The sequence below is a fragment of the Periplaneta americana genome, chromosome 16 (genome assembly GCF_040183065.1).
Source record: "Periplaneta americana isolate PAMFEO1 chromosome 16, P.americana_PAMFEO1_priV1, whole genome shotgun sequence".
Taxonomy (NCBI): domain Eukaryota; kingdom Metazoa; phylum Arthropoda; class Insecta; order Blattodea; family Blattidae; genus Periplaneta; species Periplaneta americana.
The window spans coordinates 97,639,817-97,659,316 of NC_091132.1; the positions used below are offsets into that span (position 1 = coordinate 97,639,817).

At 36.9% G+C, this 19,500-nt stretch overlaps 1 protein-coding gene across 10 annotated transcripts in view; it reads left to right on the forward strand.

The window, feature by feature from the left end:
• Positions 1–19,500, forward strand: part of CalpA (calpain A) — a 560,472-nt gene that overhangs the window by 395,174 nt on the left and 145,798 nt on the right. For all 10 annotated transcript variants that reach the window (XM_069812566.1, XM_069812574.1, XM_069812571.1 and 7 more), the window contains one exon: positions 13,806–13,982. In XM_069812566.1, the coding sequence (XP_069668667.1) occupies positions 13,806–13,982 (177 nt within the window). The remainder of the gene's footprint in view (positions 1–13,805; positions 13,983–19,500) is intronic.

Sequence of the window (19,500 nt, forward strand, 5' to 3'; positions counted from 1 at the left end):
TATCTTTAAATTCAAACACTAAAATACACATATTTTTGCACTATTTAATTTTTTTTGTTGCATGTTGTATTCGAGTTTCAATTTTTCGAAACAAGGTTAGGGACTGTAAAGCCTAATTCTGAAGGTTAGGACTGTCTACTTCGAAAGCCTGAATCTGTTTTAAAACTTACGTTGATTTATATTTCAAAGTGGTGCATTATATTACGAAAGCTTCTTGGCCACCGTGGTCGTTCAGTAATATTGATCAGTTCCTCACCGTCACTCATAACTAAGTTCTCGAAAACATTTGCCTTGTCATGTGTATAGCGAAAGCAGCCATCTTGCACTGTTGAGCCTTTAACTGCAGTTTAAACGGCAGAAGACTGCCGATTAAGTTAAACTCAAGTTAACTCAAGATTAACTGGTAGTCAAGATTTATAATACGAAGCAGAACGAAAAACTTGAGTTTAAACTGAAAGTAAGGTTTAAACGGCACTTATAATACCGACCCGAAATGTCAGAAGGAAGTGAAATAAGGAGAGGAGTACATCAATGATGCCCGTTATCACCTACCCTAGGAGGGAATATAATAAAGTGCATAAAATTTGTTGGTGATATGACGTTGTTAGCAGAAGAGGATATGCTACTTGAGCTAAATGACAGCTGTGAGCAGTATGGGATGAAGATAAATGCAAATAAGACGAAGACCATGGTCATAGGAAGAAAAATAAAGAAGATAAACTTCCGAATTCTAAATGAGGGAGTAGAGCAAGTGGACAGCTTCAGATACTTGGGGTGTACTACAAGCAGTAACACGAGCTGCTGCCAGGAAGTCAAAAAGAAGATAGCAATGACCCAGAAATCTTTTAAAGAAAAAGGATCATTTTCTGCGGACCTCTGGAAAAAGAACTAAAGAAGAGACTAGTGAAGTGCTTTGTGTGGAGTGTGACATTGTATGGAGCTCTAACATGGAGATTATGACGAAGAGAAGAGAGGCGAATGGAAACATTTGAAATGTGGATATGGAGAAGAATGGAACGTGTGAAGTGGACAGACAGAATAAGAAATGAAGCTGTGTTGGAAAGAGTGGGTGAAGAAAGATTGAGGCTGAAAGTTATCAGAAAGAGGAAAAGGAATTGGTTGGGTTACTGGCTGAGGTGAAACTGCCTACCGAAGGATGCACTGGAAGGAGTAGTTAACGTGAGAAGAGTTCGGTGCAGAAGAAGACATCAGAAGATAAACGACATTAGGGTCATATGAGGAGACAAAGAGGAAGGCAGAAAATAGATTAGATTAGATAAAGTTGGATTTACAGTGAAAGACGTGCCCTCGGGCAGAACACTGTGAATGAATGAATGAATGAATGAATGAATGAATGAATGATTGAATGAGTGTCATGGTATCGACGTTTGAAGAAAGTAGATCTGTCAACATAGCACACATTGTTTTCAGTAGGCGTGTTCTCGAAACCGAAGTTCCTGTTCACCACTGTTATGACAGAAATCTGAAGAACAGTTTCAGACTAGAGATGGGATAAACTGTTCTCTTTAAGAAACAGTTTCGACTGTAACCGTTTCATGAACGAAGCTGTTCCGAAATAACAGTTTCAAAGACACAGTTTCATAAGAATATGTTTACAGCATCAGTGCCAACTGTTCCAACTGTTTCAACTTCTCATCTGCTTCAGGAACATGTTTCAAAGCCCTTGAATCGTCTTTAAATCAGCTGTTCAGTATATTATGACGAGGAAAGTCATTTTTCGTAGGTTACTGTTAAGGGTACAGTAAATAACTACAATCAAAATGAATCGATTTGAGTAAAAATAACGCATATAATCCTAGGAGAATTTAATAATGATGACATTAGCCGATGATATTTTTCGCGGTATATTAATAATTAACACTATGTTAGGGCACCATGAACATATTCTCCATCAATGGACAGCTAATAACACTGGCCGACAAAATTTAAACACATTTTTTGTTAAAAGATAAAGAATGGGTGGTTCTTATAGCATTTTTCGTGTTGATTTCAAATATGTTTTCAAAATTCTTCTGTCACGCAGGGTTTTTGAGTAATTATATGAAATGTAATTAAAATTTTTCTACTATTGATACCTTGTAACATTTTACTTTATTTACATAAAATGTGTGTGAAATAGATTTTAGGCTATACTTGGCTTGGGAAACATATCTTTTGAGTGTCCAGTTGTAGTCTACCAGAATATTTTGGTTCCATTTTACCTGGTAGTGTCTTTCCATTTAAGAAAAATCCTGATGAAAACGTTCCCCACATTCGTCACTCACTACCCGAATATTTTGAGGAAAGAAAAAATAAATGAGAAGTTATTTTGATAGACATACTACACTCTATCACGTTATAGTTCTGAAGCTGTTCGCTGTAAAGTTCTCTGTAATCTTCTGATCTGTGTTCCAAGAAAATAACAGTCTGTTGAATGATCCTTAGGTTCCCGGCATATCATTGGAACTGGAAAAGGCATACGACGGTATCTTTTATCCAACCAATTAATATAATTATACGGATCACAACAGATTTTAGGGGTCCAGTTCCTGTTCTCATCTATTTTGAAATCAAAGTAACACTCATAAGCTCTTTTAACTAGTGTAGTAAAAATTCGCCTGTGTGCTTTCAAAGTTAATTAACCACAAACGTAACAAAAATTGTTTATCCGATTTATATAATATTTCACGGTATGTTTCACTTTATAAGGATACTTTTACCACACTTAAAATTAGGACAAAGAAAACACGGGTTATGAAACTAGTTTTATTTTTAGTATTTAGTATTTATTTATTTAACCTGGTAGAGATAAGGCCGTCAGGCCTTCTCTGCCCCTCTACCAGGGGATTACAACTATAACATGAACAATAAGATTACAATTAATATTAAATTTAAAATTACAATTACAATAAAAATTAAAGTACGACAAGAATACCTGATTAATGAAAGCTAGACATTTTATCATAGAAGTTAAGAACAAAGAATATTTTTGAATTTACTAAATTACAAATTAAACCTACAATAATAAAATTCTATAGTGATGAAATTACCGGATATTGAAATATTTTGTGGTAGATTAAGAGAACTATTTACAAGAAACCATGTCTGGACGAGTCTCAATTACTGACCAAGTGCCTAGTAAGTTTGCATTTGAATTCAATTTTATTTCGACAGTCCCTGATGCCAGCAGGTAACGATTTTATGATTGTAAGTTCCAACTAAACTGAGAATTAATAGCCTACTAACTCACAGTCTTATGAGAATTAAAATTTATTTTTATGAATTCTGACTTCACAGACAACAATGATCTGAAGTTATAGGTTAATTGTCAAAGCAATAAAATGAAATATTTGAAATATTTTCTTTGCATTAGCATGTTAAGGACTGTATATAGCAATAAAAATGAATCAGTTTTTATAAAATTACAAACAAATGGTGGGTGGTAGAAAAATTCTGACTTCATTTTTGGAATCAGCAGATGAAATTACGCAAGAAACAGAAGAAATTTTGCATTTAACAAAATCACTGTTGACCAGTGTAATTAGGAGATTTATTAGGGAATTTGATTCGTACAACTAAATTGCGCAATCCTACATAGGCTACTGTTTAAGAAATTGAACTGTTTATCTCTTGGAATCACTTGGGACGTTGAAGTGATTACTGGAGCAGTGTACTGTCGGTGACTCAGGAGAAGACGAGAGCGGACTGAGGAGGAAGGGATATAACACCAACAACACGTGCAATGTAAACTTCATCTTACGATGTTGGATGACGTATATACGTCCGTTGATGTGACATATTAATGAATATTTAAATACTTACATAGTCACAATCATGCCATGGAAAAAGAAAGAAAAACTTCACAACCTCGAGCGGGATTCGAACCTGCGACTTCCTGTACTCCGGTCAGGTGCTCTACCACTGAGCTATCGAGTTCGTCTTACGCCAAAGGCTCGAAATTCTCCTCTCATACTGACGACTCTGTTATAGAGTACTGTCCATAGCGTCTGATCTAGTCAGCACTGCTTATGGGTGTGAAGAAACATCGTAAGATGAAGTTTACATTTAGAATGTTTCTTCACACCCATAAGCAGTGCTGACTAGATCAGACGCTATGGACAGTACTCTATAACAGAGTCGCCAGTATGAGAGAAGAATTTCGAGCCTTTGGCGTGAGACGAACTCGATAGCTCAGTGATAGAGCACCTGACCGGAGTACAGGAAGTCGCAGGTTCGAATCCCGCTCGAGGTTGTGAAGTTTTTCTTTCATACCATGGCATGATTGTGACTATGTAAGTATTTAAATATTCATTAATATGTCACATCAACGGACGTATATACGTCATCCAACATCGTAAGATGAAGTTTACATTTAGAATGTTTCTTCACACCCATAAGCAGTGCTGACTAGATCAGACGGTATGGACAGTACTCTATAACAGAGTCGCCAGTATGAGAGGAGAATTTCGAGCCTTTGGCGTGAGACGAATTCGATAGCTCAGTGGTAGAGCACCTGACAGGAAGTACAGGAAGTCGCAGGTTCGAATCCCGCTCGAGGTTGTGAAGTTTTTCTTTCATACCATGGCATGATTGTGACTATGTAAGTATTTAAATATTCATCAACACGTGCAATATTTGTACTGCAGTAAACGGAAACATTAGGTCTCCTTCTGTTCAACTTCGCTTTAATTTCCATACGCATTGTTACTCATGTTTCCTGTACGAGTAATAACCTGGCTACTGGGATGCTTATCTGAGCGATGTTTATAATAATCAACAGCGATAGTCAAGAAGGTCACATTCTTTCCGCTCGTCTTCTCCTGAGTAACGGACAGTAACTATCTTTGGAACAGTTGGAACAGGTTATATCACGATACTGTTTCGTATCGAAACAGTTTCAATTGTGAAACAGTTTCAAATAAACTGTTCCAGCTATTTTTACCCATCTCTATTTCAGACTACTATCCGCAGAGATAGTAGTTGTACACAACTTATCAACATATTGTCAAAACATACTGGGAACTCTATGTGTACCATATGAAACGTGTTCAGATATGTCATGTGGATAAGTAGAAACGGACCACATTTGGGCTTCATACTACTGCTGTAATAGGAAAACAACATTGGCTTGGTGTTCCAGCAGGGTGGCGCACCATCTCAATGGGCAAAATAGGTGCGAGATTTTTAATAACATTAATGAGATCAAGTCGTGCGGTATTGATGGCCTATTACGTGAACATCAAGTTCTCCAGACCTGACGTCACCTGGATTCTTTCTTTGGGTTTCAGTAAATAGTGATGTCTATGCAAAATGATCCAATGATATTGATGATGTTAAAGCAAAGATGATCTCAGCTTTTCAAAAAATTGCCGCTGAGATGTTATGTCACTCATGATAAGAATCAGTCTTACGATATGAACTGTGTCGTGTACGCAGTGGTGGGCATGTTGAGGACTAATGTGGTCAAAACTTCCATACTTCCAGAAAGTATTTACAGATTAGGTACTGAAACACAAATAGCAACATTTTCATGTTAGAGCTTTCTATTTTTTTTGTCTCCCCAAACGAATGACTCTGTGCATAAATAGTCTCTGTCAGAGGAACAAAATTAAATCGAGTCTGAACTTGATTGGCCAAATAATGAGAACGTCAAAGACTGGAAAACACGTTATCATGGAAAGAAGACCTTCAGGTTGGAGTCCACAAAGAAGACTATGATGAAGATACATTGACGAAATGTTTAGAAGTTTTAGAATAGTAGCCTAATATTAAACATAATGACAATATTTATAGCCATGTAATTGTGATTGTTCTTTATCATATAGGCTCTTGTTTTTGTAATCTGTGGTATTTTATAGCTTATATTAATTGTTTATTTTATCTTCTTTTTCTTTCTGCTTATGTACAGTGCGGTTTTGAAATCCCGACCACAAGCGTTTGCTCATAGGGGAGTGAATTCTTTAATTTATATTTCTGTTTTATGTATATAAGAGTTTTTTAATGTATCTTTGTTTCTATGTCATTGACTATGCATTTTTGTGGTTTTCTTATTGTAATAATTGTAATTATAATTGCTTGGTAGTAGTGGCTTGAATTTACGTTACTATTAATTCCAGCACCATGGATTAAAATTAATGAAACAACTTAAATCAATTCTTTAATCATCATTATCGTCATTGTTTATTGGGTAAGAATGTAAATTTCGATTCTTTAAGCTTATGTTCAGCTTAATTTGAGACTGCGCAATTTCTGTAGCAATTTTGACATGTTTTTGTCCTTGACAAGGGTTGTAATTATTATTTTAAGACGATGTTATATTGCGATTATGAATAGTAGGTAATATGGATTTGAGAGAAAATATGAAGATAAAGAATTTTAGAGAACTCTATTGTTGTTTCAGTAAAGATTATTTCTGTTTTCTTCTTCTTTACGGAACACTTAGTGGAACTCCGATATGATGATGTCGCTAACACTGGACGTTATTCTGCCACAACATAGAATATCACTTTAACAACAGACAAATATCCGTGTCTTAAAAACCACGACCGTGACTTCCACGCAGTGGTTTCCTACCAGTTGTCAGCACAACTGACGAAACGTTTGTTTCTAAAGGCCCAAACGCTTTTACTTAATTCATTACTGATATAATGTGCGGGTGGAGCAGATTCTGAAACTGTAGTTAGTTTCTCGAATCTATTATTCAATCATATGGTTTATTTCGTTTCTTTCTATGTCTTCTAAAAATCTATACAAATACTTGAATCAGAAAATTATTACTTTCTAATAAATATTTTTCATATAGGCCTAATACTACCGTGATCCGAAGGATTCGTCACAGTTTTCTCGTCACATATTAGTGATTCGTCACCGCCCTAATCCGTCACATATTGCCGATTGGTCATCATTTTCACTTCACATATTAATGACTGTTCACAGTTAAACAACTCACCACATACACAGAAAATAGAAAACCGTGAAACAAATGTGACGACGGCAACGGCATCCCTTGATATCACTGTAGTTACGGAAATCTACTGAATCATGAGTTATGAAATAAGATTCACAGCTATTTCAAATTGACCGTAATGAATGCCGTCATCACCATTTTCCCAAATGCACAGCCTTTTCTATCTGGATCAAGCATTTTAGGGACGTCTACAATTCGAAGAACTCAGCGAATAATAATAATAATAATAATAATAATAATAATAATAATACATTTATTTCTTCTAGTGGTGTTAAGACCATCAGGCATTCTTTTCCACGCCGCCAGAAATATGTATACAGTACATACAAAATTGTAGGACAGCAGCGAAGAACCGAATTAATAACATTCAATTACAACAAACTTACCTCTGATTGAGGTTCTGGCTGATATGTACATCTGTTATCAGGCAGTATATCTCACATGACGATATGTGTCAGAGGAAGAACAATTGTTTGCAGTGGCGGCTCGTGAACTTGTAGATTGGGAGAGCTGCAGTAGATTTTGGTACATACAAATTTCACTTCTTGATACCATTACCAATAAGTATAGAACAAAAATAAATGCACTACATATCGAAAAACCAAAACTTTCTGACTTAGTTGGGAGATGTCTATGGCATCATTTGCTAATCGCTGAAGAAAACTAATACTATCGATTTCAGTCTGAATTTATGATCGGCAGACATTCAACTTGCAATCTACCAGTTCATTCTGAATTTCCTTAGAATTACCTTTAAACAGTGGCATGTTCCAAATGATTTTTGAGAGGCTCATTTACATTACTCACGAACTGTAGCAACCCACGAAATACACCAGAGTCCTTCGAATCGTTTTTTCATCGTGTCCCCTAAGGGGAAGTTCATATTGGCCACAAAATTTGATGCAATCAATATTTTTAAAAATAATTTCACGATTTTTTCTCACTTCTTGATTATGTTTGAGAATGTTTGTTCTGTTCGTTTCACTTAATTGCGCAGCAATATTAGTTTTGCCTAACGTAGCTAATGAAACAACATTTTTCAGGTTAGATTGCGAAGATTCGTGCTTTTTAATTTTTAGGGGCAAATGTCCTAAATCTGTCACATCACTCCTAGTCTATGCAGTATCACCGACGAGGAGGCGACCACAAATGCTCAGCGTAAATTTCATTGTTATTTTTCCTTACATATATAATATGCACTATTTCGGCTGGATGAAGCTTGAGTAAGATTTAAGTCGGGTAACGAACGACTCTTTAATTTCACTTCATTACATCAATTTTCTCCGAAAGGGAAAGTTGAGAAAAATTAAATTAATATTCTGTAGTTCACACACACACACACACACACTCATGCTTGCACATTTGCACTGGTTAAGTTTCGGTACTAAAACGTCACACCAAAGCAACACTCAGATATACTGAGGGTCAACAACTTTATAAAATTGGAATAGAAGTCTCTTTCGTATTTTACTTGCTATATCAATAGGATTCTACTCATGCAATCATTTTGAGTTAAGACAAATATTAGGTTCTGCTGGAGACTGGATATATACGTAATAATAAGGCAAAAGAGAATATTAATTTCGTTATATTAACTCGATAAAATTCTACGACAATAAGTACTGTATGTGAAGAGAAAATGAAAATTTTGTCATTAAGTTTCAAGGGAATAGAGAATCCATTTGACGTAGCATTACAATAGCGGTGTGGGAGGGGAGGTAAGATCTTCCCTTGTCGCCTAGCTCTGCAAGCCACTGCAGCGAAATATGGAGTTTAAACAGCGGCAGTTTCCCTCTGCTTCCCTTCACCTCTCTACCTAGCAAGAAACACTCTCTATGATCTGTCCCACACTCAGATCCCAAGCGACTTTGAATGCAGTGTCAATTCCAGTACAGTCGACGCGCAAAAAGATAATGCATAAGATAATAGTACATATTCCCGACCAGTTGAAATATAAAGCAATTTACCAATAAAAGCTGTAACAATTCTTCTACAAATTAGAATAAATATTATTTTTATTTTCCTGTCAAAGCAGGGAGTGCTGCAGCTCCGCAGCTCTTATGGACGGGCCGGCCCTGATTGTTTGTATACATCTGAAGTCTTGACAAGTGTAGGCTAATATGTAGCTGGCCATCCTACCTAATTAGCCTTCTTAGTATCACTTGTGAGTTTCAGACCTGTCTTCGGACAAACAAGAACAATTATTACAATTATAGTAACACAAAACAAAAAAGATAATGCAAAAATATTAAAACATTTTAAACAAACTTCAGATGTATATTAATATTATTAATCGACATAGCTAAATGAGAAAGGGCAACTAATAAGGCAAAGAAGAAATATAATTATAAATGATTAGACAAAGGCTGTAATCGACACATCATTTAACTTATTAATAATAAATTTCATTAGACAAAAAATGCGTTTCTAACTTAATTTTGAATTTGGATAGCGTCCGGCAATTCCTGATATCACTAGGTACAGAATGTATGTACTTATTTGCTCTTCTATTTAGTAAGTAATTGTAATTTGTTCTATTCTTGCATTTCTTTACACACCAGATTTCATATTATGCATTATACTCATTTCTTTGTTGTTATTGGTGTCTATTTGTTCATTTGTGTATTAGTTATGAAGATAAGTGTATCAAGCGTAGGCGTATATCAAGCAAACACTTTTTGCAATTAGACAAAATAAATTTCCTTCAATTGTTACTTCCTATGTGTACTCAGAAAATGTCAGTTTCATGTATGATGGAGTGCGCCTGGTGTTCTGTCTATCCTGAGAACATTAGGGGTAACCGGTTGAAATTCGAACATTCGGTCGGTTGATCGACCTTGAAGGATGTTCTCTGACCGATCGAATCTAAACCGGTTGTAAGCCCTATTCTGCAGCTCTCTACTGAGCAGATAGGATAATATGCTTATTTTAAAGAGACATTGTCGCATGATTTTTATGAGTGTGTTATATTAACTAGTTCATATTAAGGTCTAAAATTGGTATAGCCTAGTCAGTTAGCTATATATTCAATAAAAACGTGCTGCATAATGAAAACTAAGAAATTTAAATACGGGAGGAAAGTTTGAACATAGATGTTTAGAATTATGCTATTTTTCCATATATGGTATGTCACATGAAATAACATTTCTGATCTAAGTCTTTGACATTTATAATACAGGGATTTTTTTCGTGGTCAATTGCTCGAATTTCACGTTGTATGTTCAATATGAACACATTCTACTTAGTTGCTTTCCCTTCAAGGTTTTGGAAGTTAAGCTAGAAAAATTTTAAATGTTCCCAATAAAATTTATTATGTTCGTTAAAATCTTTATTCAAAAGTTGACATTAAAAGACAGAAATGTTTGTATGTTACATACAATTTTCAACATATGTTTATTTTCATGCTGTGTGTGGCTTTATAATAAAATACAGACACTGTCATTGTGCAGAAAGTGACATATTAAATACAGGGCTTCTATTATACGTACTGACCGCTGGCGCAGTGTATTGCTTCTCGGCCGCGGCAAGCAGCGCTTCCTCAGTGTAAATATGCGTTCTCTCGGGGCAATGTACATTCATTAGCGAAGATGGTTAGACAGCTGACCCTAGAGCAACGTATTTTTGTGTATAAAGTTTATTCTAAATACGAATCAGTTCGTCGTGTTCGTGCGGAATTTATTCAGACGTTCTCTAGTCAATTACCTACTTCCAGAACTGCAATTCATGATATTGTGAGGTACAGTTCTAACAGAGGACAAATTAGACCAAATTGGCGCACATCTTGAACGATCGCCAACAAAATCACTCCTGAAATTAGCACAAAAGGGGGTTTCAGTGTCTTCTGCACATAAAGCAACAAAATTAAAAAAAACCGAAGTCCTACAAGTTGTTTACAACAAGGTGATCCAGTAGTACGAGTGCTTTATTGTGAGTGTTTTTTCATGTGACTGAAGGTTTAATCGATTCATAGCTCGCGTTTTTATCAGACGAGGCTTGGTTCCATAGCACTGGTCGTGTAAACAAAACACTCGCTATTGCTGTTCTGAAAATCCACATCATGTACAAGAAATCCCTCTTCATGATAGAAAAGTTGGAATTTGATGTGCTGTTAGCACAAGACGAATAATCGAGCCGATTTTTTACGAATAAAACACACTTGTCTACGTTTCATTGGTTTTAAATTGAGCATTTTAGTTATTGTGTTGTTAAATATCGTATATACCGTTAGAACAAATGAAACATTCCAGTAGCTGAAGTTTATTATGTCAATCAGAATGTGTTTTCTCGATACAATGCCTGTTTGGCCGAGGGAGGACGACATTTCCAGCATCTTCTATAAGGTACGATTTTATAACACGTTTTAAGAAGCGGGGTTAACGTACAAGTGCTGTCAGCTACGACATGCCCAGAAGCAAAATACCACGCCAGCGGTCGGTACATAATATTATAATAGAAGCCCTGTACATCATTATGTTATAATAGAAGCCCTGTACATCCTTATGCTAAACTATACTCGTAATTACATAGTTCAGACATTATTTGGCCGCAAGTTAAAAACAATTTCCGTATTTGTTAAAGGCACAGTATTAGGCCTAATTGATAGATGAATATGACGTTAGACAATGAATTTAGATTACTTATGACTGTCGATTATTTTTAGTGGGTTATTTTACGACGCTGTATCAACATCTCAGGTTATTTAGCGTCTGAATGAAGTGAAGGTGATAATGCCGATGAAATGGGTCTCGAGTCCAGCACCTAGAGTTACCCAGCATTTACTCATGTTGAGGGAAAACTCCGATAAAACCTTAACCAGGTAACTTTCCCCGATCGGGATTCGAACCCGGGCCACCTGGTTTCGCGGCCAGACGCGCTAGCCATTTCTCCACAAGTGTGGACATGATTGTCGCTTAAGTTAACGTAATTGTGATATTACGTTAACTCAGAGCTGGGCATCGGGAGCAAAACCAGTCTCTAAACGGGGACGCTTAATATTCATCCGTCACTGAATCAACGCTGCGCGGTGTTCGGCGGGGAAGAAAGGGGATGAAGAGAAATCATACGGCTCTCCGTGAGAGAGTAGAATCAGCTCTTGCTGCCCAGCCCCGCGTTAACTTAAGCGACAATCATGTCCACATTTATACGTTATGACACTTTTTGCTTGGAAATTAAATTGCTTGTTCCAGTAGTATACTAAATTTAAACTATAGTGCATTTTCAGGTATAAACATACGAGTATTTCCCCATTAGTCCCACATGTAGACTACTTTTCTTTTGCGATTTCTACTTGTAGTGCGTGTCTTGTGTGTGCGGCAAAAAGTTCGTATCGACGCAAAGGGATAATTTCATTATTAACGCAATTTTGGGCGTGGATTGAATTAGACTATTTCGTTTATATGACGTCATTCCATTTTCGACCAATGAAGTGTAATGAAATTTGAATTCCAACCAATCACAGTCACAGTCACACTTTGCGATAATTTTTGCAGCTAGATTTATCGCTATCAATTTATCGCATGGTCGTTCTTTGTTTAGTCTTGTCGCCAACTGTTTCCCCGTAAATTGATGATCATGAATACATTAAGATGCAACTACACGGTTAAACATTTCTTTCAATTTTAAAGCAATGAATGCAAGATTGATATTTAATATTAATTAATATATTTACGCAGTGAAGACGACGTTCAAAACGATGCACCATGTAGACACAAAATCTTCATGCATCTTAATTGAACGTACCTTTTAAACTTTATTCTTTCAATATTCTTCCCAGATTGCACGCATAAGCGATTGGAATATTGAACTGTGTAGATGCAGCTTTAGTTCCGTTACACACTACAGCGAGAATGCGTTTGTCGAGCTATAAAATGCTTTCGTGTAGCACTGATTGTAATGGTCGAAATAAGACACAGCTGACATTGGTCCAGCTCCCACAGGTAACTTAACCTATAATATTGTACCCTATAAAATTTGTGTTTTATGAATGAGATGAAACAATTAATAGAAAGTCATATGTTCAAATTTATGTAACATCATCGCATATCAAACCCAAAGGCCTTGCATAGTAATAATAACGTCTTTGATCAAACTGCCTTCCGTATGGCGTAATAAAATTTGTGTTTTAATTAGGTCTATCTATACAGAGATTGCTTCACTGTGTAGCAACATGTCTCGCTGTGAATACAGAAGCATTGGTACCTATATAGCTGTCCCCTCTGTTACTGTTAAATTAAATTTTGATTTCAGCAGATAATGAAAATTTATTTATGTTATAATAATAAGAGAAAAGTGCAGTACATGTAATTAACATTGTTAAACCTGTATTTCGCTTTTCGAAATTGGCGTTACTGAATAAAAACATCGAATTTCTTTATTGCAGTAATCGATATTTATCTACGAATATTTCAACTTCACAATGTCTGAATAGGTTAAGTATTCGTTAATATACAATTATTAACATTTTGTGATCGAATTTTAGGGATATATTATTTACATTTTTATTTTATTCACGAAATAGTCCTAATAAATGTTTTCTCGTGACATTACTACAGATAAACTGTTATTTGTTTATAACAGTGCACCGATGCATGATGTTATTCAGTGCTCTATGTTTAATATGGTGCGTGACGACTGGAAAGGTAACTTCGTTTGTACTTCTTAGTTCCATGTTCCAGCGACCATACTGTGCTGATCTTGAAAAGCTTAATATATTTTCAACGTGTGTTGAAAAAATTATGTATGTACAAAATAACTCTTAATATCATTGCCATTGAAGTAATTGTAGACATAAAAGTTTCTGGATAAAGTATTTTAATGACTGCTTGTTTGTTTGTTGCAGCTCGGAGAGAGAGGCTCCGGGTTGAGAGCGCGAGGACAAGTGCAGGATTTTGTCAAAATCCGAGATCAGTGCCTGGAGGAAAGCACGTTGTTTGAGGACCCCGAGTTCCCTGCAGAAGATTCGTCCATATTCTTCAGCAAGACGCCGCCCAGACCCTTCGAATGGAAGAGGCCTATGGTGAGTTTCTACATTAATCATCTTTCAGCACTACGTTTCACCTTTCGAAAAATTCAGTACAGTATAGAAGAAAATTACGTGCCTTAATTTAAACTGATCATCATCAAAATTATACATTTTCAGTCAAATGTTTTATTTTCTGGCGAACGTAAAGCAAGTCGTTGTCGTAGGTCGGTTCATCCTCTTATGAGTTCAGGCTAATTTTTCGTCTTGTAGCGGAAAGTTCGGCCACCAAATAAATTTAGGAGTACAAATGTATATCTAGCTTTGAGATATAGCTGCCTATGAAGCTGATTTGAATAATTTCAAGGGAAAAATTGTTCCGGGGCCGGGTATCGAAACCGGGAACTTTGGATGAGCGCGGACCTACTGAGCTACCCAGGAACGTACTAGACACCGCTCAGCCAAAGGTCCCGGGTTCGGTACCCGGCCCTGAAACAATTTTCCCTTGAAATTTTCAAATCAGCTTCACCTGAAAGCTAGATTTGCACAATACACGTTACTGTTCGTTAACAGAAAGCCACAATTTAAGTCACACAGAGTTTGTGTGCACTCAATATTGAATCTCTGATGGCTTGTCAGCCCAATTGAGGTATGTGGATATAAGGGAAAAATTGAGCCGGTGTCTGGTACGTTCCTGGGTAGCTTAGTCGGTAGAGCGTTGGCGCTTTCAACCAAAGGTTCCGGGTTCAAGTCCCAGCCGCGGAACAAATTTTCCCTTCAAATTATTCAAATTATGGTTTAGTTTTCCGTTCAGAGCTTACAAACTAGGTTAATGACGTATTATTTTTCTTAAAATATATTTTATAGTTCGGACTTGTTCAAATTACCCAAAACTCGTAGAGAAGATACATTTCAAGTACACTTCTGTAATCTATTAAAATAATGATATGACACTAGAAGTATGGTTGATATTGGGGTTTTCCGAACAAGTTTTTTTAACAATTTTAGTCTTTTGCAGTAAGTCTTACGAAAAACTCTATAGTGGATTAGTGAATTAGTCCGTTTTTGACTCGATTAATTCCAAAGTTAAGAACTCTCACAAGATAAGTAGGCCTACTGTCAAATAGAGACAACAATTTAAGAGTGAAAATATTAAGTTTAGATACTGGTTTCTTGATAAAATCTTCCAAAATTCTTATCGGGATTCGTCTTTACTCAGTGACCTCAATTCTGACATAGGGTAAGGGAAGGTATTTTCGTGATATTTTTAATATTATGGCTAGTTTTTCCCCATTTTGGGAATTATGCCACAATTTTCTGTTTCTATGGCATTATTGTAACAAAATATACAGGGTGTTTCCGAGGTGGTGTTACAAACTTTCAGGGATGATGGCGAAGGGCACATATATCAATTTGAGAAAAGGAACCCTGGTCCGGAAATGACAGAGTCGAAAGTTACAAGCAAAAATTGTGGAAATTAAATAATTTTATTCCTCCGTACACCTTATTTATGTGTATTTATCTGTACATCTTACACATACTGTATTCATCTGACGTTGTTTACGTTGTTTACTTACAGTATTCCATTCAGTGCGCTGTCTGAGGGATGGGGACAGGAAACTACACTAAAGCAATACAGATAGCGTAATGTGTAACGGACATGGTCGGTCCTGATATGTACGTCTGTAGACAGCAGTGTATGTGTATAAGTTGCAGTGTCCAGTCGATCAGTCCTAGTGAAATGGAGAGTACACGAGAGCGGAGTCCACACCTGTGGAGTAATGGTCAGCGCGTCTGGCTGCGAAACCAGGTGGCCCGGGTTCGATTCCCGGTCGGGGCAAGTTACCTGGTTGACGTTTTTTTCCGGGGTTTTCCCTCAACCCAATATGAGCAAATGCTGGGTAACTTTCGGTGTTGGACCCCGGACTCATTTCACCGGCATTATCACCTTCATCTCATTCAGACGCTAAATAACCTTAGATGTTGATAAAGCGTCGTAAAATAACCTACTGAAAAAAAAAATGAGAGCGGAATAAGCAGACCAGATTTTCGAATACGGATGAGCCAGTGGGAACAGTAGACAAGCTCATAGATTGTATCGGGACAAGTACCCACGTAGGAGACTTCCGGCCCATACCATCTTTCCACGATTGTACCAAAGGTTAAAGGCCAAATTACAATTCTATTTCCATACAACTATTTTTGCTTATAACTTTCGACTCAGTCATTTCCGGACCATGGTTCCTTATCTCAAATTGATACATGTGCCCTTCGCCATCATCCCTGAAAGTTTGTAACACCACCTCGGAAACACCCTGTATAACAGAGAAGTGTATTTTCTATTTTTTAACTTTTATTATTAATAGCAAATATGATTGAAAATGTGCGTGTTTGGTAAGTAATTTCGTGACAGGGGTATCTAATTTCGTAATAGTAGTAAGGCAATTTCGTGAATGAAAGGAATACATAGTTATTTCATATTAGGCCTTCTGTATATTTATATAAATTCGCAATAGTATTTTTAAACACTAAACTATTTGATACCTCTTATTTATGCAAGCCTATAAATGTATTTCAATGATATAGAATAGTTTTAACAGTTCATAGGATTGTTCATGAAAAAAATCTTCTAGACTACTGTCTTTGAAATATATTAGGCTCAATAAAGAACAAGATATGAAACAAATAATAAAATATGAAACATAAACACATTTATGACCTGTTATGTAGAGGTAGGCCTATTTTGATGAATTTGAACATTTTATAGGGACTGTTGATGTAAAAATAAGAGATCGTTCGGACAACAGTCTCTAAAACATCTCAGGGCTAATAAAATTAAAAACATTAAACAAAAAACAAAACATGAAACATAACACATTTACGACTCTTGTGAGTGCTTGGCAGCAAGATTTTTAGGCCCTTATTGTGAGATTGTATCTCTTTAAAATGAAACCACCATCTTTACTTGGCACTTTCGCTATCTGCATTCAACAAATATTCTCGCCCGACACTCTGGCCATCTGGTGTGGAACCGTGAAGCCAAATCGCAACTTGCATTTGTATAATACAAGAGTGGATCGGAAAGTAACGCACGATAATTTTTTTCTGCGTTAGTATTGCGGCTGGGATGTTGACATTTCACCGAGATATAGTTTGAAGTTTTCACTACAGTCATAGTTTGCTTTTCCATGTGCAGCTCTAGCGAGAGAAGCGTGTGCGTGAACTAGGCAAGAAAGATGGCGCGTATGTTACTATCGTCAACTTTTGAAGAGCAGCTAAATGTTGTGCGATTTTTGTGGGTTAAAGGACATAACCCGAGTGAAATTCTCAGGAACATGTGTGGCTGTACGGGGTAGACTGTATGGACTCTAGCAATATCTCCAGGTGGTGAGAACCTTTGTGATTCGCCACGTTCCGGGCTGCCGGTAACAGCTGCAACCCAGCGGAATGTCACAGGCATTGAGGTGGCAATTTTGAACGACTGGCGGATCTAACTGCGAACCTTATCTCAGCAGTTCAACATTTCATACGGTGTGGTGTAGGGAGGATGGGGGAATGGCGCCACCTTAAGGAAAAGTCGCACTGTATTAATATAGTTTAATGTAAAAAAATAAAAAGGTACAGAGATTATTCCTTATATCAACTGCTAGCGTCGTGCTAAATATGGTAGCTTCTTTGTCCTTACTTAATGGATATTTTTACATTTTTTCTCAAACTATGCACCTGGCGGTATTACCCCTTGCTACTGGGCAATTCCGCCACCGTAATGGGGCTATAGCGCCACACCATAATATAATTGACACGCACAAATAATATTAAATTATGAATGAAAAAAGACTATCATACCCACAAAATATATCTAAGTACACAAACAGAAATAACAGACATAGTTTTTAGGAGTGTCGTAACCACTACATTCAGAGTGCACCCACTTTGAACACTGTGTGCATCTTACCAAAGTTCATTGTTTTTACCAAAATCATTGCATATGATGCACAAATTCACATCATCTCCAGCTTGAATGGGGTCAGCATCGTCATTCTCGTCATCATCACATAAATTTCTTCATCTGACGACTCAAACACAATATTCCTTCTACACGTTTTCTTAGATTTTCTTGATATTTTCGTTGGTCTCTCCTTTTCTTCCTCTCGTTTCCTGTTTTGCTTCTTCCTTTTAGCTTCTTCAAATACAGCTTTCATTGGCGTGGATGTGACAATTTCTGAGTGCTGTTTCTTTGCATGTTTTTTGCCCAATTGTGTTGGTTTTGACTGACATGGAACTGGGGATATATCTTTCACTCTTAGGCCTATGCCCAGGCCTACATTAGATTTAGTTCCCATAGGAGTGCATGAACTTGAAGAAATGCGATCAGTGCTAGGATTAGCCTTTGAAGTAGTAGGCTGGGGACGGGTAGATGAAGTCGAAGGCTGAGTATAAACAGGTTGAATTGTGTTTTCTTCCTCTTCATCTACATTGATGACTACTGGAAGTTCTGTTGCAGGGGTATTGGCGAAATCTTCCGTAGGTACTAAACTTATTTGGATTTAGTGGAAAAATCTCTGCTGACTGAAATCCCATGACTCTCTTTTCAAGTATAGCCACCCTAATATAGGCTCGATTAAATATCTCTGCCAAATCGTTATTTTAGACTGCTGGTTACTGTTGACTTTCAGGAAAAGCTCACATTCTCTGTTAAATGCGCTCTTCAATGGTCCATAAAAACAAATATCGAGAGGCTGCAGTCGATGTGATGTGTGTTGTGGCAGTGACACAATATGTATGTTATTTTCCCTGCAAAATTCATACACCTGGTATGTTTTATGGCTGGAGTGATTGTCGAGAATCAACAAAACAGGATCATCATCAGCAGTAGATTTCGTGTGCTTGTTAAAATGTTTGATCCATTCAACGAAAAGCTCTTCACTGATCCAGCCATTTTTTGAACAACAATACACAGCATCCCGTGAGCCTCCCTTCTGAAGCAAAGGTGTCATTCGTTGTCTAGGATAAATAAACATGGGAGGAACAAAATTCCCTACTGCATTCGTTGCACAAATGACAGTTACATTTTTCCCTCTCTCCCAACTGGTAGCAGCTCCTACTTGTTTCTGTCCTTTTGGGCCCAAAATTTTTCCCGGCTTGTGCACAATTGAAATCCCTGTTTTGTCCACGTTATATATTCTTGACGCAGGAAATGTACATTTTTGCATGCTATTTTCAAGGTTTGAGAAGAACAATTGTACTTCAGTCTTATTAAAAGCAGAAATTCTGTTCAGACTAGTTGCTTCGTGTTTTCGAAGACTGATTTCAGGATTCCTCTTTAAAAAACCATATACGCAGTCTGGACCAGCTAATTTTGTCACCCTGTTAAAACTGTGCGGAATTGTGTTAGCTTCTGCTAGATCAAAAGCTAAACGCCGAAGTTCTGTGATAGAAAATCAATAAAACAGCTTTGACAACAGCAGAAGATGATCACGAAGTTCTTTCTCTTGCTCCTCCGAGAACAAAGGTTTTCGTCCCAATGCAGGTTTTTCAGTATTGCTAGCTTTCAGTCTATCTCGCAATGTCGTCC